At 34.1% G+C, this 22,647-nt stretch overlaps 1 protein-coding gene across 1 annotated transcript; it reads right to left on the bottom strand.

Moving 5' to 3' along the window:
* Positions 1-226: 226 nt before the first annotated feature.
* Positions 227-18,724, bottom strand: LOC111637291 (MAM domain-containing protein 2-like; the record flags this gene model as incomplete). The annotated part of the gene is made up of 5 exons (XM_023382766.1): positions 18,459-18,724; positions 9,749-9,889; positions 9,314-9,561; positions 3,452-3,551; positions 227-382 (listed from the first exon to the last, which is right to left on the bottom strand). Coding segments are annotated over exons 1-5 (703 nt in total), but the record flags the coding sequence as incomplete, so codon positions are not given.
* Positions 18,725-22,647: the final 3,923 nt, after the last annotated feature.

Raw genomic sequence — 22,647 nt, 5'->3', positions numbered from 1 at the left:
TACAGTTATTATACTAAACTTGTTTCTGCTTATATAAAACTTTTACTTAAACATAACAAAAGAATTCCTTACTAATTAATACAAACTTAACATATACATATTATATAGATAAATGAAAGAGGGCAATCAAATATAAATTAATAAAATTCTTTCATATCTATATGTCTGTTATGTCAATAATATTGTTGACTGGTTAATATTAAATTAAACTTGTAATTTCTTATACTATTACCTTTATTAGTTCCAAGCGAATGATCTGTCCTTGGATAAACTAATCGATCAACCCCAGCTTGAATAAGACTCCATTGAAAATATTTATCATTAACAAATTTATATCCACAATCATTTTTGTTATCAAAGGTACATATCTCATCCTCTTGTGCTATAAAATTAAATTATATTTTATAATTCAATAACTACAACTTTATTATTAATTAATAATACTTATATATTATTTTAACATTCAAAATAAACATACGGTTTATACATTGCAATATTTATTTATATATTCGTTACAACATATAAACTGTAAGTATATCTAAACAAGAAATTTAAGAAATAAACATTAAAAGGTAGGGTAGTCAAAATTAGGGTAATCAAATGCTATTGTCATAATTTAAGAAATTTGATTTAATTTATGTCAGATGTAGTTTTTTGTAATCATACTTTTGCTTTTCTTTTTATACAAATACAGTAAAACTTATTTACTAGTTCAGAAGTTTCCTTATTAGTAATTTTTCCATGTAAGAAGTTTAATTTCAAAAATTCCAATTTTTTTCTACATTACAGATGTGTGAGTTTTCCCCATATATAATGCTCCTCTTTAAGAAAATTTCCCACTTAAGTAGACAGAAATCGTTGTCCACGATTTCTTATTTGCTTAAGTTTTTCAACTGCATCCTATCAAAAATTTTACACATTTAATTGCAATCAAAATCAAACAAATCAAAATACATTACATTAGAAAATGCACAAAATTTTGGGTCATTTTGCTTGTGATTTTGGGTTACTTTGAACATGGATTATGCAATTTTCTTAAACAGTTATCTGCAACAAACAGTAAGTTCTGAATAGCAGCATTAATACATAAGTTATACTTATAGTGACCATATTTTTTTGGAGAAAATAAAAAACAAATCAGAAATTGTTTTATAATAAAAAGAAAGCAGGTTGCATTTATTTATTGTTTCACGAAAACTAAAAATCTTCATAACATTTATTATAAAATATAAGTATATACATAGCATTTTAAATATACCATACTATTATTTTTAATGATTTTACTTTTGATACTTTTCACAAGAATGAACTTTTTAATAAATCAGGTTTATGTTTTAAAAATTCATGTCAAAGTTGCATTTGAAATAAATGCTTGCTTCCAATATTTTGATGTTTAGTTGGGTTTTTTCACTGGTCCACATATTGTTCACTAATAAAAGTACTCACTCAATGAAAGCATTAGATCTAGGGAAATAAAAAAATAAATTCAATGATTTTTTAAATAGTTTTAAAAGATATGTTTATCTGTAAACTTTTTAAAAATTTTAACCCATCTACATTGGCAGGATTTGTTGTTTTGTCGACATTCTTAGATCTTTTTACTGGTGACATAACCTTTAATACACGAAACTTTGTGAAATAGTATGCCATTATCTATATTTAAGTTCCAATGATTGGAAATGAACAGAATGTTTTCCTCAATCTTTCCCACCCACAGAGAAATTTCTCATAGTAGGATCCATTCAAATACTTTTATTTCCATGAAAGAGTTGGCTCAGCTATTTAAATAATCAATGCTGGTTTGGGTAAATTTATAAATTCCATAAAATAAATTTGGTAAATTGAATATTTATGTCATGTGCAGATGCCAATATTCAATTTACTATTTCAATTCACAAAATAAAGGCCAAAATGGCCATTTTAGAAAAAACAAATAATTCTAAAGGACCGAGCAATAAAATAAAGTATTGTCTTCTTAAATAAAGGATATATGGTCACCTTAGTTATACTGTAAGTCTGACAAATCTGTGGTTTTGTTTGTGGAATCATAATACTGTACACATTTTTGTTGTACATAACAAAATGGATAAAGCAGGCTACATTAGACAAATATTTAAATAAATAGACACTGTATAAGCCGAACTGTTGAGTGAAAAGTTATATTATTTTCACTTATGCTTAAGAAGTTTTCTTAAATTGGATTCTTGAAAAATTTCTTAACTGAGTTCTACTGTTTGTCTAATATAAACAGGATTAAAAATGCATTGATTAACTGATAATTATAATGTTCTTTACTTTCAACCAAAAAGGCCAGATAATTTATAAATTAAGTAAAATATAATAGACTTATTTTAATATAGCAAAGTAAATTAATCTGTATATAAACTACCTTGATGATAGTGATTTCCTTAAATGGCAATGAAGATTTAAATATTTTTACAGTTTGAATGAAAACGTCAGCATTATGACAAAAAATAGCTTTATAAATAATACATTAATCAACTGTCTGGAAAATAAAGAAAACTTTGCACTATATTTAAATAAAAAGAAAACTCAAATTGTTTGTTAGATAAACCGTACTTAAATGAGCAATTATTTATTGTGGTATCGTCACAATGCCAAGCTGTAATTTTTAATCATATTTTTAATTTATTTAATTTAAAATATATGCTCGCTTCCTCAAATTAGTAGTGTCTTGCCCCTGTATATCATACTTTTCCTTTAATAGTAGAGTCATGCTGGTCATCTATTAACTGCTTTCTGGAAAAAATTTTTGAATTGAAATAACACGACTTCTGGTTTGTATTGCAAGTTCACACATAGTTAATCGAAGCCTTTTGCCCTTGAGCTTTCCATATATGGTCTTTAATTTCATTTATCCAACTCTGTTCTCAAGATTAAGGAAAGACTGATGGATAGACGGACAACAGTGAAAATTTGTCTATAATTTTTTTCAAATTGCAGCCCAATAACAATTAATACAACACAAATGCATTAAAACTTAGCACAGTTAATGCTTGATATACCTGCTTATGCATGAAAACACAGCGCATTCACTCCAGGGTTAAATGCATACATAAATTATAATCAGAGCTGAATTTACAATTATACAAACTAAACAAATGAATAGGGCTTAAGGATAAAAAAGAATCCATAAAGGCCAGACTTTTTCCTTCATCTATAAAATAACTTATTTATAATAACTATTTTGCTATTTTGTCTTAAGGCTTTTATATACTTAAAAAGTAAGAATCTATTTTGCAAGAATGCATGAGTTTTTAATGAGTAATGCCCACAGGTCTTTTGTAAATTATGTGTTGATCTAGCAGTAGTTATAAATAATTTAAATTACAATTTTTTAATTATAAACTAGATAAATTATAAAGTTATTATAATTATCATTAAAGGTAAATTATTAAATTCTATAAAATTTTAAAATCTTAAAATTTACCTGAAGTGAATGAACAGGCTCCACTGTTTAAACTAATATCATCCAAGGCAATATCACCTTTTATAAATCGCTTAAGTTTATGTTCTACTTCAAACATCACCTATATAAATTAATTATATATATATAAAACATTAAAAATATGTTATAAAAAATGATTTATATCATGTATAAATAAAATAATTNAAATTTATGAAATGTTTTTCTCATAAATGGTAAATTTACCATTTACCAATAATGAAGTAACATCAGTTGATGTTAAACTCAAATGAGTAGATCAATGGATGAATCTGCCCACATTGTACTGATCAGTGATTGACAATGCAAAAAGTATTGACTTGAATCATAAGTAATATTGATTTTTCTGAGCATTGTTTTCATGCTGTAGTATGATTTGTAAAATACACTATTAGCTCATGTCCTAATTTTTAAACTACATAGCAATTTTTTCATAATGGCTTTTGATTATTTTTTAAAAAGTTAGATTATAGTGTCAATAAAACTGAGCTTCTCAGAAAAACCTTAAATCATGTAATATTATATGAATTTAAAAAGATAACACACCTGTTACAGTATATAGTGTGTATCACAGTGAAGCTTTAAATGTCAAAATGCCAGCATTAGTTTAAAATTTTAAGGATGTGGAATTCAATCTTAAAGATGAGCTTTGCTCTAAAAGACCTAGTTTAGAAAATGCTGATATTTCTGCAATAGTGGAAGCTGATCCAAAACTATATAAATTAGAAAGTGTAAAAAAAACTTGAAGTGTCCCAATCAACAGCAATTATGCAGTTGCAAGAATGATAAACAGGTATGGAATAAGGTTCCACAGCCTTACTGAATATAGATCAATTCCCCATAGGAATTTTACATCTTCATAACCAATAGCAAACCCCATTTCTGAGTAGAATAGTAATTGGAAATGAGAAGTGGCTATTAAACAGAGTGGCCCTCAGATTACCCCCATTTTGGGACAAGACTCCAGAGTTGTGGTTTGTGAATAGCGAGGCCAAGTTTGCTATCTCTGGTATCACGAAAGACTGTAACAAATACTACTCGGTCGTTCCCGTTCTCAATTCCAACATTTTGAACTATGTGAGGGACATCGTTCTCAATCCACCGGCCGAAAACCGTTACAACACGCCTAAGGCCAGACTGCTTGCTGATTTCTCAGACTTGGAGCAGAGGCGAATCAAAGCGCTAATCTCGGACATCGCATTGGAAGACGAAAAACCATCCTATTTACTAAGAAAAATGAGGCAATTAGCCAACAAAAAATTAGGAGATTTCCTAAAAACTTTATGGCTACAGCGACTGCCGCACCAGACTCAGGCAATTCCGATGATGGTTTAGAAAACTTAGCTACCATGGCTGACAAAATAGGTGAAGTGACATATGCGAGCATTAAAAAAGTTCAAAAGAGCTCAGATGATACCCGAGGCCAGGATCTATTCTGAGTAGTATCGTTAAGCTAATGAATACGATAAAAACTAGTTTCTATCGGAACCACATGATTCACATTTAATCAACTGTGAAAATGCTATTCTGAGCCGTACGTTTTGTTTTCGGTTCCAATAGCCACGTGCAATAACTAACGGGACATTCCAATTTTCAACGCTGACTCAGCGCTGATCTCAACATTCGTTAAAATTCGTTCCTTTTTTCAACGTTGAGGTAGCGCTGTTGTCAGCGCTGACTCAACACACTCAGCACTCAACAGATATGTTGACTGCTACTTTCCAATGAATTGTGGGTAATTGGTAAGACATTTGAATGGAATCCATCTTGCTGAGAATGGAATTATGGGAACTAAGCACTTCGTATTCGAGTTGGAACGTCGTTGATGACGTAAAATTGTTGACTTCAACACTCAACACTCGCGTTGAAAATTGGAATGTCCCGTAAGCTTTTGTTATCGATCACTCTCGAGCTGCCGTTAGGAATGTAACAAAAGTGTAAACAACATTGTGTCTTTTGGTGTATGAATGATTTACCTTCTCGAGCAATTAGAGAGAGAGAGTTAATAAACTATGTTGTTGTATTGCTTAAAAATAATTACCTTAACTATTTATGAATAATGTAATTGCTTTCTTGTTTCTGAAATAGGTTTCATTCGCATATGTATAAATTAAAATGATTGTCATATATTTATATTCAAAGCTATCAGTTACTTTTCGCCATCTTTCTGGGTCTTTTTGAGCCGACTCCATCGGAATTCAGACGGTCGGCTATCTCTTGCTACAATTTCTGTCGATCTTTTACGGTAAAGGAAGCGTCTAACTTCCCTGACATTAATTTAGAGTTGTCTTCCATAAAATTAACGAGCATCTCGAACTGGCAACTTGTAGTTCGTTGGCCTATCTTCGACATTTTAAAACAAAACTATTCACTAGAGTTGGTACACGACAATCCTGAAACCACGTGCTTCGCTTAGAAAATGGCGGGTTGCAGTCACGTGACAAAAATACAATGTTAACTAAACTGTGATTGGTTAAAGCGTAATAGCTATCGATAGCGTGGAACCCGGACTCATCTCGACCGACTACCCCTAGCGAAACCCACTTAACGTGGAGCACAGAATAACGATTTGTCTAAAGTTCATGCCTTTCGCTAAGGGGACTTAACAAAGGTCCCGTGTATCGCTCTCGTTGAGTTATCGGAAGAGCTCAGAATATGTCCCCAGTTAAATGAGCTCCAGATATAGGTAGAATCTTTAAATCAGAGAATCGAACGATTAGCCCGCTCTCGGGAAAAAGCTAGACAGGGTAGACCACGCTGGCGGCGGCTAAAAGGTGAATCAGGTGATCATTCAGTGTTGGTATCATCAGAAATACGGGAGAGAGGCAAAACGCTGCCGCTCTCCATGCTCTTTTCGCAAGTCGGGAAACCCCTAAGGAAATCGCACGAGACGGTCCGCTGCGATTTCAGACCCGATAATAAGAGCCGTTTATTCATCTTCGACCCTGCTTCTAACCGTAGATAGAGGAAGCGATGTGTGCGTTTTACCTTTCTCAAGGAAAGGCATGCGGCCGGACGACCCCCACGCCGTGAGGATCTATTCGGCAAATGGTACACCAATACGAACGTATGGTACTAAGTTAGTCACGCTCGAGCTTAATCTCCGCCGCCATTCGTACTAGCCGACGTTAGTAAGCCAATTACAGGCGCCGATTTTCTGCGGCACTACGGATTGTTAATCGACCTAAAAGGCACATGTCTTCCCGATCCACCACGGGAACCTATCCACCACAGGTAAAAAGACCGAGACGAAAATTCCCCAAGTAACGCTGATAGCCAGCGCGGCACACCGGAAGATCTTGGAAAAGTACCCCGACATTTTCCGCCTTTACCCCACAGGGACGCCCTGGTCACCCAAACACCACACCGCACACCGCATTATAACAAAGGGACAGCAGGTATTTGCCAAACCCCGCCGACTGCACCCAGCCAAACTAGCGGCGGCTCGAAAAGAATTCCAATATATAATGGAGCACGGAATTTGCAGGCCCAGCACCTCAAACTGGGCTAACCCCTTGCACATGGTACCCAAGACAAATGCTTTGAATGCGATTACTATCCCCGACCGCTACCCACGACCACATCTTGCAGATGTGGTCGTGGGTAGCGGTCGGGGATAGTAATCGCATTCAAAGCATTTGTCTTGCTTATCGCATTCAAAGCATTTGTCTTGCTTTGGGTAGCGGTCGGGGATAGTAATCGCATTCAAAGCATCCTCTTGCTTATTCGGTAAAACCATATTCTCCAAGGTTGACTTAGTCTGCGCTTACAATCAGGTACCAGTACATCCCGACGACATCCCAATGACTGAGATCACAACCCCTTTCGGTCTTTTCGAATTTGTATATTTTCCGTTCAGTTTGTCCAACGCCGGGCAAACTGTCCACTGATTCATTAATGAAGTACTCCAGGACTCGACTTCACCTTCGCATACCTCGATAACATTTTAATTGCCAGTGAATCTAAGGAGCAGTGAGAGAAACATCTGGAGATCGTTTTCCATCATTTATCCGAGTACGGTGTCAGCGTAAATCTGAGGAAATGTGTATTGGGAGCCCCAGAACTACCGTTTTTGAGATATTTAGTTAGCAAGGACAGCACTAAACCACTACCCGAACGCGTAGACCCTATACTAGCGTATAAAATTCCGACGACGGTTCGCGAGCTCAGACGTTATCTGGGGCTACTTAACTATTATTGTAGGAACGTCCCAAACGCAGCCTAAGCACAAGCTTCACTAAATGAATTATTAAAAGGATCAAATCTTAAATCCAACAACAAAATCCAATGGACTGACGAGACAACTAACGCTTTCCATCACTGCAAGGAGAAATTAGCAAACGCGATGCTCCTGACGCACCTTAATCCAAACGCACAATTGGCACTTTTTACCGACGCAAGCGACATTGCCATCGGTGGTTCCCTAAACCGAGTTGATTCTGCCAGTGGAACACGTGAGATACAGGTACTAGCTTTCTTCTCTGCCAAATTAACGGAACCACAACGAAAATCGTCCGTTTTCGATAGGGAGCTTTATGCCATAAACTTGTCAATCAGGCGCTTCAGACACATGCTAGAAGGCAGAGAGTTTACGGTCTTCATGGACCTTCGCCCACTGACTTTCGCCTTTAGTCAGAAGCCAGAGAAGTACAGACCTAGGCAATTAAGGCACCTAGACTTCATAGGGCAATTCAGCCCTGACATCCGGTACGTCAAAGGCAGTGGCAAAACATCGAAACGATCGAAGTATCAAATACAGTAGATTACATGAGCATCGCGCATCCCAGACCAGCGACCCCAAATTACAACAACTACTTTCTTCCAATACGGTCTTGCGGCTGAAGCAGATGCCATTAACAGACACAGGCCCCAACATATTCTGCGATATATCTACGGACAAAATTCGCCCATATATCTGGAGAAATTCCGCAAACAAGTTTTCGACGCCACACACAATTTGGCTCATCCCGGAATAAGAGCTACCATAAAATTATTAACCAGCCGTTTTGTTTGACCCTCCATCAGAAAAGACTCCCGGATTTTGGCCAAAACGAGCGAAAATTCATAGGCCCGGTCCAAAACCTTCAGGTCTCTGACGATCGTTTCGAACACGTCCACGTGGATATGGTAGGTCCCCTTTCACCTTCGCAAGGTAGCACATATTGTCTCATGCTCATCTACAGGTTCACTCGTTGGGCGGAGGCTTTTCCGATCGCCAACTGTACCGCAGAGACTGTTGCAAAGGTTTTTTACGGTCAGTGGGTCGCACATTACGTTGTACCCAAGACGGTCACTACCGATAGGGAAGGCAATTCGAATCGCAACTATTCCGAGCCTCGACCAAACTATTGAGCAATAGCCATATCCACACTACAGCCTTTCATCCAATGGCAAACGGCCTGGTAGAGAACACCGCAGACTCAAATTGGCTTTCAAGGCTTACTTGACCGAACGTTGGTCGGAGGTCTTGCCGTCAGTGCTGCTAGGGATTGCGAGCCGCATTTAAAGAGGACATCAAAGCAACAACCGCCGAACTCGTCTACGGAACGACTTTACACCAGACTCAAACGCAACAGCTTTCATCCAACAGTCAAAGAGCTAATGCATCACCTAGTACAAACTCCAACGAGATCGGGGTTATGACGGACAGCATCCGATATAACCAGATGAACCACCCCGAAAAATTCCTAGGAACTTCAAACCCGGACTTAATCCGGATTTGATCCCAGAGCAATAGGCTGCTACCTTAATTTAACTAGTCAGCCATCCGGCCATTTTTTTTACATTAAACCTTATTTAAAACATAGTTAGTCTACTTCTATTTTTCCAAAACAAAAGAAAACAAACCTGGTATACAAGATCTTTATTTCCAATTGTCATTTTTGCTTCTTTCCAGCGAAAGCCTTGCGTACCTTTGCGATGAAAAACCACATCTGTCTTTTCTTTGATCTTCAGATATGTCCTTAAGCGGTTTACATCTGCACCGTACATATGATACCAAAATTGCAAACAGTATATTCCATTAATCTCAGGACCTAATAATCTTGCATTTCCTTTACCCTTACTGACATCCACATACACATACCATCCATTTCCTAAATCAAATTTTAAAATTATAGATAAGTAAATTAAGAGATTTAATTAATACTTCACTAATATTTCTTTTTACTTATAAAATATTTATTACCGAAGTATAATTTCCCTATTTGTTATTATTTAAAAATCAATACTTAATCTACTTGTATTTTGTTTTATACACTGCTAAACGTAATAAACACTAACCTAATTGTTTAGTATGATCTTCGGATGGTCCAGTGAAAGGCGTTACGGTAGATCCTTGACCACGACTCCAAATTAAACCTTCGTCATTTTCATTCTTCCATTCACACATATCATATTCAAAATCACAAGTATAATTCTTCCCTGAAAAAATATATAATTTACACGATTTAAAATAGTGAATATAATTAAATAAGGGAATGCAATCATATCTCGATTTAACGCCCCATTATTTTCTCTCTGAAACTAGCACTAAATCGAAATATTTCAAATAATAAGAATTAAATTATATGTACTACAGTAGAGCGTCGTTTATCCGAATCAATTGGGAATTGGGGTTGTTCGGATAACTTATTTTTCGGATAACCGATTATGTACGAAAAAATATATTAACCTATCCCATCCTGAAATTTTTCTCCGTTGCGTGTCGCTTTGCGTTGAATTTTCGTCGATGTTAAGCCTAACGAAGACTATTGTATCGTTAAAAATTATTTCTTTATTTTGTACAAACAAAAGAAATATATTGAAAAATATAAAAACAATAAAAAATTATATTTCAGAACTTAATTTAGTATCAAAAACGTAAAATATTTGAGTAGCCCAAGACATAGCCAAAGATTGCAGCGCCACAGCACTAGCGAAAATTTAAATTTGCCAACTGGAATTCTTTCAGATAACCGACTTTCGGATAAACGACGCTGTACTGTATTGTAATAAAATGTAGACCTAAACACAAGTTTGCGGTTAGGAGGTTGTAAATCACATGATTTGATTATAACAATGTTACAATCATTTGGATTCTATATATGAAGGAAAAAATTCTAATATTAATTATATAAGATTATGTAAAGATAATACTGTAAATGTATGAATAAATGCCTTTCGTAAATTATTTACGTCAGTTTTATTATCCAAGTTTAATGATTGGGTTGTACAGAATAATTATAGAAATTATACTCAATTTGCATTTGTTAAAAATAAAGGTACTCACTTGGCCTTATTTGTTTTAATTGCAATTATTCAACTGCAGCTTGGTAAAAAAGAGATATAAAAGAGGTTTTGCTTTATTTTTAGATATCGAGAAGGCTTATGATTTTATTATTATTTCAAATGTACAAAAGAAAATGATCAAATAACAGGCAGAAAAAACTTACAAGAATGATAGGTTTATTATTTAGTTACCATAAAGTAGTTATTAAACATGAAACTACTCAATGGCTAGCCTTTGAGATTCATAGTGGACTATTACAGGGTGCAATTAAGGATATTCAATTCTGTTCTGATGAATTCAATTGATTATACTTCATCGGTTTGGTGTTTGAATAAGTACCAAAAGTTAGAAGTAGTTCATAATTAATTTATTCGTAAGATGTTTTCGTTTGAATATAACATACCTGGAAGAACTCTCAGAGTTGAGAAGATTTAAACTGTGCCCATTTTATATAAAGAGAACAATTAATTAAAAAAAAGTAAGAGATAGTGAGTCGTTACCATCAAAGTTATTGAAAATATTATATCAAAAAATGCGAATGGAAATAATTGGGTTAGTCAAGTATCTAGTATTTTAAATAAACATGGCTTCTCTCTAGACGGCCGGATGGCCGAGTGGTGAAGGTGGTAGACCACCGCTCTGGGGGACCCGGGATCGAATCCGGACGGGTCAAGGAATCCCCAAGAATCTTTGGGGGTGGTCCGTCCGGATATGTCGGTCCCTGTCCCTCGCCACCCGGCTGCCCCACTGTGGGCCTGCTTTAAGAGGTCCTCTTAGTGCCCACAGGGTGGAAAGTATTAAAAAAAACTACTTTTCTATGAGCAGTTATGGAGAGGAATGAGATGAGTGATCTACTAAGATTCCAATTGATCCAGAATGTTTTTGAGATATCGTTGGCACAAGATATTTCAAAGATTTATTGTTTTAGAATAAGGTATTGTAAGATTACAAAAATCTAATTGAAAATAACGAAGATGATGGTGTTTTGTTTATAATTAAATAAAAATTGTTAACTAATTTAAATTATTTAATTAATTTATATAATGTTATTTACGGGTTAATATGTTTTAAAAATAAAAAGTATTGTAATGATATAGTGTTTATATAAAGACTGTATATTCGTGATGTAACGGAATAATCCCAATACAATAAATTTTCTTGAAAATGAGGATGAAAAATAAATATATATTTTGTCTATCTTATCTTTTAATCACATAAATATGAATCGATAATCAATATAATCATTCCGATAATATTTGTATTGATTTTGGTCAATGGTTTTCAATCGCAATTTTCATTTTGATGAAAATATATTGAAAAATTGTGTTTTTGTAAAATATTTAATTTGTGAATTATAAAACATTCATATTTGTTATTGTTTCAGTAACACGTAGCACTATAATCTTGTGGGCTACATGGGCATTTCAATTTTGTCGGATGTGAATGGTTTGTTTGTTTAGTTATGGCAACGCAACACTTGGGCGATCTGTCTAGGGGAGATACCTTCTGGGAGGTCTTTTTAAGGGAAACTGACCCCTATTTAGGCGTTACAGACGTGGAGAAAAGTCGGAAAATTCCACGTGGCCAGCCCGTCCGAACGAGGCGCGAATCCACAACCGAACTCCCAGTGTTCAGGGTACGAAGACCTCTTGGACACTTGGCGCTCGACGTGAATGGACACGACACACAACGGTGCTGTTGCAGATTGTATAATGTCATCCCGTAAGGAAACTTTATAATCCTTTTTGAATGTTCTATTTAAAAATTTATAAGAATTTGATTGTGCTGCAATTTGAAAAAATTGTAGACCTATAAATTCCCATTGTCTTCCGTCCGTCCTTCCTCAATATCCAGAACGGTGTTAAATAAATGAAATTAAAGACTAGGTATGGAAAGCTCAGTGGAAGAAGGCCCCGATTAACTATATATAAACTTCTGGTACAAATCGGAAGTCACGTTATTTCAATTCGAATATTTTCCCCTGAAAGGAGTTATATACGAGGGCTGTTCGAAAAGTTCGCGGCCTTGCCTATATGCGGCGCTGCGATCAATTTAATTTTTGGCGGGAATAATTCAGCCATCCTTGCTAAAGATACGATAGCAATTTCCGTTTGATTTGTCGTAAAGTTTTGCCACGACAGCTTAGCAGATAGTCAATGTGCACATGCTTTGTCAAAAATGGAGAAGACGGAGACTCGTGCGGTCATAAAATACCTGACGAAAAAAGGGTTGACCGCATCTCAAATCAAAGCTGACATGGATGAAGTTTTGGGAGAGTCTGCTCCTTCGTAAACCACTGTGAAAAAATGGACAGCCCTTTTTAAATCTGGCAGAGAGAGTGTGAAACATGACCCTCGCAGCGGACGGCCGTCAACTGCTGTCACTGAAAAAAATATCGACAAAGTTTACGATTTGGTGTTAGCAGATCGCCGTTTGAAAACGCGTGAGATAGCTGAGACAACAGGCATCTCTGTCGACCGAGTGCACCACATCTAACCGAAAATTTGGGTATGACGAAGGTCTCAGCAAGTTGGGTGCCGCATCTGCTGACCGCTGAGCAAAGACGTGTTCGCACTTTGATGTCAAAGAAGTGTTTGGACTTCTACAAGAAAAACCCACGGGATTTCTTGCGTCGGTTTGTGACTACTGACGAAACGTGGATCCATTACTACACTCCTGAAACAAAAGAACAGTCGAAGCAATGGAAACACCCCAGTTCGCCACCACCAAAGAAGGCAAAAACAGTTCCATCAGCGGGGAAAGTGATGGCCTCGGTTTTTTGGGGATGCTAAAGGAATCATCTTTATTGACTACCTAGAAAGAGGAAAGACCATCAATGCTGTCTATTACTGTATACTTTTGGAAAAACTGAAGAAAGAAATCGAAGAGGCCACACTTGAAGAAGAAGGTTCTGTTTCACCACGATAATGCCAGAATCACTGAACAAAAGATAAACGAACTTAGCTTTCAATTAGTTCCACATCCACCGTGCTCACCTGATTTGGCCCCCAGTGACTTCCACCTTTTTCCAAATTTAAAATAATTCTTGGTTGGAAAGAGATTCCACTCAAATGACGAAGTCATCTCTGAAGTAAACGAGTATTTTGCACACCTTGACGAATCGACCTATTGTAATGGCATAAAAAAGCTAGAACATCGCTGGAATAAGTGCATTGCTAACAAAGGAGACTACATTGAAAAATAAAATAAGTTTTAACATTATTTTGTTTGTTGTTCTATATGAGGCCGCGAACTTTCCGAACAGCCCTCGTAGATGATCGGCACAACTTCATTGCTAACAGAAAAGCAAGGGCAACACATTACTAATTTGAAGTGGAGAGCATATATTTTACATTAAATAAATTAAAAATATGATTAAAAATTGCGGCCCGGCATCGTGATGATACCACAATAAATAATTGCTCGTTAGATTCTAGATCATCTTCCTTATATCAATAGTAGATTCCTTACGATACTCGCATTGCACGAACCATGTGTCAACTTTGTTCGCTTGTGATAAATAATCTTAACACACAAAGGGCTGACTGCTTGGTTGAAAATTATGAACTTTTAAAGTGTTTCCATTGAAAACTTGTATTTTGTCTCAATCATTTTATTAACAAAAATAATCCTCATTAACAAGCTATTCAATTACCTCTTTACCTACACGTGAACAATTGCAAAGTTAGTGACTTACGAGTTAAAATTTGGAAAGGACAAAGTTTCAAGCCCTAATCCTCAACGTTGAAATTAATCATTCGATTCAATAATCTCTGAAGTACTGAAAAGACTCGTATTTGAAAATTTAAAAATATATTGCATGGCTAATAATATCTATATCACTGTAAATAAGATAATCTTTTATGAGAAAAAACAATTTTGTTTTACCACCCACAATGCCACAAACAACATTTATAAATGTTGTAGATAACATTGTAGACAACAATTAGATTAGTTCCTATTCAAATTTCTCGGAAATTGATAATTTGATAACTTTGTGATTTATGATAACGTTCTGGTTCAATTCTATCTCAGATATAATAAGTCTATTGCAAAAGTAGTGGAATAATTAGAGAATAGTAAATATAATAGACAAGAAACACTTAACAGATTGCAGATTGCTTCCATACATAAGATATTTAATACTAAAATTACTTAAAAGTTTTGAATTTTTAGTTGTATTGGTTATATTTTCCATTCAAAGAGATTAAGAACAAACGAGCACAAGCGCAATTTTCTTGAACAAAGCATATATATATATATAAATAATTGCAAGGGCTTAAAAACTAGTAATTTTTATTTACTTTTTACACACGAAAATAAACTTAAAACAGTTGTAGTAACAATAAAAGAAAACTCCTGAAAATATGCAGTTTACCCTTCATATAATTATTTTAAATCACAACTTTATTCAGAATTTAGGATAACCATTCTTAAAATACGAGTAGTTTTTCTTAAAAGTTCCCACCAGTGGCCAAGCGGTCTTCGTACCCTGAACACTGGGTTCGCGTCTCGCTCGGACTGGTTGGCCACGTGGAGTTTTTCTCGGTTTTCTCCACGTCCGTAACGCCTAAATAGGGCCAGTTTCCCTTAAAAAGACCTCCCGGAAGGCATCCCCTCTAGGCAGTGTTGTGTTGCCATAACAGTATGAAGTATACTTATACCATTTTCCTTTTAAACCCTCATTCCATGCTTCATTTAAAATTACAACCAAATTGTAGGGAAAAATTATTTAAATGTATGTACAGTAAACCCCCCTATAACACTGTTGATAATTCCGTGTTATATGAATTCCATGTTGTACGAGTCACTTAGATTTTACAAATACGTGTGCCGGGCTGTGAACGACTCACGTATTTGTAAAATTTAAGTGACTCGTACAACGTGGAATTCATATAACACGGAATTATTAACAGTGTTATAGGGGGTCTACTTGTATTGAATTTTATATATTTTAGTTTTTTCTGATCCGCTGGTCAAAAGGATTTTTGTCACCGACTTTGGCCACGTATTGTCTTATAAATTAATTTTAAAAACACACAAATTATTATTTTACATTAAAATTATTCTTTAATAATTATTCTGACCATTGTTTTTCTTTTTAGAATTTTAAAAGATTAAAAAAAAAAATGTTCTAAAATTTTAAATGCCGATAAGAACTATTTTCTGATCGTTTTATATCTTTCGAACACGAATTATCTCGATATTTTATATTTGTAAAAGATAATATGGAAGAACATAAATTATCAACTAAATATAATAGTCCATTATAAAAATACGCCCCTCTATTGTTTAATTATTATTTTATTTTATTCTATTTGATAAGATTGAAAATAAGTGATTTAATAAGAAAATACTTCATAAAAAATAATAAAAGATTTTTTAATTACTTCATTTTAAATTAAATTAATAAAATTTAAATTATTTACTCTCAAATTATGTATTATATATTAAAAATTTAACTTAAAAAAAATGTTACCGATTGCAATTTTAAAATTCGAGTATTTAGGTAAATAATTTCTTTAAGAGAAAATTAAAGGATTGGAATGTAAAATTTTATATATTAAGTTGTAAATTGATACTTTGTAATTTACAATTTAATTTATTAATGTACACAGAAGACAAGTTTAGAATTTATTAATGTATACAGTCGACTTCTCTATAACACTGTTGATTATTCCGTTTTATATGAATTCCATGTTGTACGAGTCACTTAGATTTTACAAATACGTGGGCCGGGCTGTGTACTGTGTAAGGGCTGTGTGCCGGGTCGACTGTACTGTACAATTATTCCGAATTTTTATTGCTTTAAATTTAAAGAGTGAATGCTGTATATTTACTGTACATATCAATAAACATCATAGATAATTATCTGATCTTTGACTAAAGTATCTAAAACAATACAATATGTATATATACTGTATATACTTTTTAAATTATTTAACTAAATAAATGATTTGCTGTATTGATAAATAATCTAATTACTCATTGTTATGCAAATAAATTAAAAATGTTCAGATATGAGTTATATCAATTCTATAGTAGGCCTATATTACAAATTGTATTAGTTACAATTTACTCTGAAGGATGACAAAAATAAAGCAAAAAGACAGAAATAATCTTTGATCAACTCATACAATTGATATCTACAAATGATTATCGATTAATGCAAAATAAGTAACAGATAATTTTTAGAATTGCTTTAATTGTTCTATCTTTTAAATTGGTTACAATATACCAATGCCGTTTGTTCCAGATTGATGCCAATTGTTTTGTTTTTTGACTCATTTCTCTTTGTGGGCAATAAGAGGGTCTGATTGAAAAGCCTTCTGTGCCCACAAAGAGCGGCCGGGTAATGGGTTCAATATTATATATACGAAATTCAATCATAAGTTAGGACAATCCACAATGGAAGCGGTCGAGTGGCGAGGGACTTATCAAGAACAACACCCATAAAAATTCTTGGGACCCTAGAGATGTAGGCTGATGCCTCATCCATCCAGTCGTAAATGCTAATTGTTCAGCAAAACATACGAACAATATTATATTTTTAAAACAAATATATAAAATCAATCTATAACATTTTTTCAATTCAATATCTGTTTTAATAATTTATATTATTGTTTAATTGATAACTGAAAAATTTCTTTAACATTTATTTAAAAATGATATCTATAAGAAACGTACAGTACATGTCAGTGAAAGAAATGCTAATAACATTTAACGTGTGAGAATAGATATCGGATTTTTTTAAATAAAATTAATATTTCAATGTTTTAAAACTATTCCGGACTGTGGCACTAAGAGAACCTCTTTATAACAGGCCTATTATGGGTTCGGGTGGTGAAGGACTTGACCCGACGGACCACCCCCAAAAAATACCTGGGGAATTTTCTGCCCGTTCGGATTCGATCCCGGGTCCCCCAGAGCGGTGGGCTGCCACCTTAGCCGCTCGGCCATCCGGCCGTCAACAAGTTATAGAGATAGGACCCATAAACCACCTTTCGACGATTCTGGCCAGTAGACCAAATCCACTATATAACCTACTGTATTTATGTGGTGGAGATGGTTTACTGATTCCTCACATACTTTCCATAATTACTTTAAACATACATAATATCTATTTAAATTGTTTTAAGAATGGAAATATTTATACGAGATATCGTATCTTATTTTCTTAGCGGAGTGTATTTCCCATTATATCTATTGGTGAAGTAAAGAATCCTTCGCATTCTTCACTTGACCGTGATAATTGATTTCAGTACACGTTGCGTTTTTCAGATTTGTTTTACTTTGATTCAACTTTACCCAATACCGGTCATCAAATAAATAATTTAACATATTTATCCACGCGCGATAATTTTTGGACTAATAAATCATAACAATTCCATTAATTTAGAAGCTGTTGCATATCATACATAACATTCTTCGATGATTTTCCCGTATATTAGCATTAATTTCCTTTTAAATATTCAGGTCATACATGTTCATAAAATTTATAAACTATAAAAATGGGAGTATTTTACAGTTTATTCAAGTAATTTTAATTAATAGAATGAAAATTTCTACTGGTAAAACTATATTTAAATTCTCAATAATAATGTAAATACAGACAAAATGGCTGGCTTTAATATGATAATACGCATATGATACAATAGTAACAGTAATAAAATTTATTAAATTACATTTTAAATATATAAAAAAGTATTAAAAAAATCTTACCATTTATTAATACTGCATTAAATAATAAAATACACACAAATTTGAAAATGCGCTCCATCTTCCCATTAGGGAAAAGATGAGTTGTGGAATTTTTTTTTAAAGATAATCACGTTGTTATCATATGAAAATAAATGTATAGAATCGATTGAAAATTCTTCAAATGCACTCTTATTTAGCGAAGTAGCATTACAGAACTAAATAAATCGTAAATCGTTAGATACTTTTAAACTTAGACTTGGAAACGTTTTATCTAAATGATAAGAAATTATAATTTGTCTAATACTCCCTCGGATCAAAGACCAAAAGCAAAATATATTATATTATAGAACAATCGATGGTTACTAAATTACTGATTACAAACAATAGATAACATTTTCATAAATGAAACTGTAAGAGATTTTTAAAATTAAGAATTGTCTTAATAAGATTTTGATTTTAAAAGACCTTGGTTTTGTCCGTTAATTTTCCTAGATAAAAATAAAAAAAGCCCGAAGAAAATTGCACATGATATTCTGTAAATAAGAAATAAAATTTGTTTCAACGAGCTTCGGTTGTCGTACGAAAATTTCGGTATTCGTCCGATGCCAATAGCGGATCTAGAAATCTTTAGAGGGGTTCTTAGAAAGGAAACAATATGTAACCTGAAGTGCCTAACTTTATTACGGGAAAACGTTCAGAAGGGAATGAACTGCTCCTCTTAATCCAAGGACTTCTGAGAAGAAAGCGGAGTGTACAAATTAAATACACCTGGAGAAACTCGGATGTTAAAAATAATAATAATCATCGTAAGTTTTACAAATTTAATTAGACTTTCATTATTTTAACAAGTTTTAAATCAAATTAATCTAGGGCTGGACTCACGAATGTGTCGTTAATTGAAATGTCATTAATCTGTGTCATGTACAGTACCATTTCAAGATGGCTGAAAGAAATATAGTTTTTAATATTGAGAACAAACTCAATGAAAAACAGCCGAAACTAGTATTATTACCTATGTTAATGAAACACTGAACAATCTAGGTCTTCTAAATAAATGTATAGCATTTCAGGATAATAGTTGCAATACGATTGGTCAGCATGGAAGAGAGTATGATAACCAAGTTCAAATTTGCCAAGACGTTAACTAAACATTAGTAGGAATGGGAAGTCCTGCATATGCTTTTAATAATTGCATCCATCTTGGCACTCGACATTGACTTCAAACTTTGATAATGAAGGTTTATAATTACCGTACTTTTTTCAATTTACACTACCGTGTTTAGTCCATAAAAGATTTCGAATTTGCTGAAATATATCATCAGCAACTCCTTAAACACAGCAAAGACATGTTTTGTTGATTGTCTTTATTTTCATCTGTCCAAAGATTGTTGCAAATGTTTCCATTTACAAATCATTCTTTCATACAAGAAATTATCAACTGTACTGAAAGTTCTTTGAAGATCCATTAATTGAAATCCATCAATAACCGTAACTTCATACACTTATTAGATTAGAAAAGGAAGAAAATTCTATTATTAATATAATGAAAACACTTCAAGATCTGGAAATACAGTAAAACCTGTCTGTGGCGATCATACACGTCCTTTCAAAATGTGGTCTTTTAGACAGGTGGTGCCGTAATACGGTATTTTGAGCACTTTTTAGTCATTTCTACTAAGCAAAACTCGAGGTGACAAAAATAAGTGAATTTTTTTCAACGATAGAGCTATATTGGTATTGGGATAACTCGATTAACAGATTTAATACCAATATTTTAAAGATTAATACTCACACTTTCTTTTTTTCGACTTAATTAATTCAACTTGGTTCTCTTCGTTCCCTTCTCAGTTAAGTGTATTTTTCTAAAAATATCGCAGAAATATGTCAGGTTGATACATGGCTACTAGTTGAAAGAAGGGGCTGCCTCCTGGCTCCACTCAAAGGTACGAGCGGGACATTCAAAAGATGATGAAAGAAGAGGAAGAGAGAAGAAGGCAAGTGATGAAAAGGAGGGCAGGGTGATGATATGATCATAGGGCGCCTGCATCGGGCAGGTTGATACAGAAACTATTTATCGCTGTATATGAGCTTCAAAAATAATAAATAAATTTTATCAAACGATGAGATCAGCCGATTAATTGTATCGTGTACAATATTTTATACCCCTAAGGAAAATACTGTAGGTCTACGGTACAGTAAATTGCGTTTTCTCACAGTTAAACTTCGCCGCTAATTGATAAAGTTATCAGAGAAAGTGAAAAGGATTTTAACAGGATCTTCTAACGACAGCTTTGCATTTCTTTCGTTTTTCGGACAATTACGAACAGACCGAAACGAATTTCCTTTGTAGCTAGACTAATTCATTAACACCTGTACCTAATTTCAAGAGTGGGAGAAGTGCCCGAGGTGGGTTCGAACAAGGGTTTAGATCAGATATATTCGCGGAAGTGGTCGCTTATTACAGTTTTTGCATGTTGTTTCCGACCAAAAATCGATGCCCGCNGTTGCTTATTACAGTTGTTGTATGTTGTTTCGGACCAAAACTTAATGCCTGCAGTCGTGTTACACATGTAATCATTTAATACAAGTTACTTATACGAAGACTCTATTTATAAACTATTCTGTGTCAGAAATTTTTGCCTGTTTTGACAGGTGCCTTCGAATGCAGGCGGTCGCTTAATCAGTTTTTACTGTATTTAGAAATAAATATAAAATTTTTTATGGAAAAAAGTGTACAAATTGATAAAATCCAGCAATGAGTTGCAATGATGGGTTCTATAAAAATTTGTAAATGCTAATAACGACTAAAATCGCCATTAAGTCTAATTGTATTCGAGATATGACACAAAACTCATTTATCTCCCCATCCCATCGACCTTTAAACATCAAAATTTAATAGCATCGATCCCCCTAATACACAAACCACCCTGCAAAATTTCAGAAAGTTTCGAAAAAAAGCAAAGAAGTTATTAAGCTTCAAAGAGGGTTAATAAAATTGTGCCATACACACACACACTAATAAATCTCGGGTATAAAAAGAGTCACAAAACGTTCTTCATAATTCATTGACAGGTGACACAGTGTGGGGTCATGTAATCTTAATCACCATCGGATTTTGAACGTAATTTTTAGGGTTGTTGATTTTTGAATTAAAAGTAGTTGTGACTGGACGGTGGCAGTGGGAAAATGACATATTAGTAAGCACTTTTGGGATAAAGGACGACTCATTATTGTTTTAAAAGGCTGTTCACTGAGCTATATACATATATTCTCACTAGTATTGTATCTAATCATCTAAATAATATAGTACAATTATTCACAAAAGTTCACAGATGCTTTTTTTCTTCCTTGGGAAGAAAGTCCGAAAGGAAAGAGTTCAGTCGTTTCTCGCATGGAAGAAGGCCGTAAATATCAGAAACAATAAACACCTAAGCAGCGGCACCCACAGGCTATAAAAAAGGGCATTGTAATTAAACATTACGCAAGAAGCTTCAAACTTTACGGTTCAATGATCTGCTTGATCAGCACTTCTACAAAATAACTGGATGCACTTGCCGCTAACTTGGCCTTGAAAACAAGGAATGTAGTTTTTGTCAACATACTGTATGACAAAGTTGTAAGGGACAATGGACAAATATCGTTCGTTAGTTTCTTTTATATCTGAAGAATAGGCAAGAACTCGTGAATTTTCTGTTTGTTTGTTGCTAATGGAATTTGGGACCTCCTTGGGATTAGCAAGAGGGCAACAGAGATGAAAAAGAAGGCACATATTCCATACGGGCATCCCTGCACCAAAGATTGGTGAGAGACTCAAAGACAGGCTAACAAGAAAGATGCAAATATATTTCTAGTGAGGTTATGTGAAATAAAAAAAGTTGATGGTAAATGGAGAACACAGTGGGCCAAACAGAAAACTGAACAAGGGTCCTCTAGTCCTTGGGACACAGATTTATATATATTGGGTCCTCAACTAGGTTCTGATTGATTTGAACCTTCTTCACAACTTAATTGGTTCTTAACCTGTTTCTAGACAAAATTAGAGACCTCAGCCTGCAAAACAGATTAATGTCAACAATTAATTTGATATTGAATTCAATCCAAATTTGGATATTCATATTAGGACCCTCATTTTTCTAAATTAGATGGTGTGTATACCAGTACTTCTTATTGATAGTTATGGATGTTGAGTTTGAAATTGTCTGTATACCAA

The sequence above is a fragment of the Centruroides sculpturatus genome, unplaced genomic scaffold (assembly GCF_000671375.1).
Source record: "Centruroides sculpturatus isolate CEXI.00-Female unplaced genomic scaffold, Cexi_2.0 scaffold1084, whole genome shotgun sequence".
Classification (NCBI taxonomy): domain Eukaryota; kingdom Metazoa; phylum Arthropoda; class Arachnida; order Scorpiones; family Buthidae; genus Centruroides; species Centruroides sculpturatus.
Note: the sequence above shows the minus strand (reverse complement) of the source record. Positions and strands in the feature narration are given on the sequence as shown.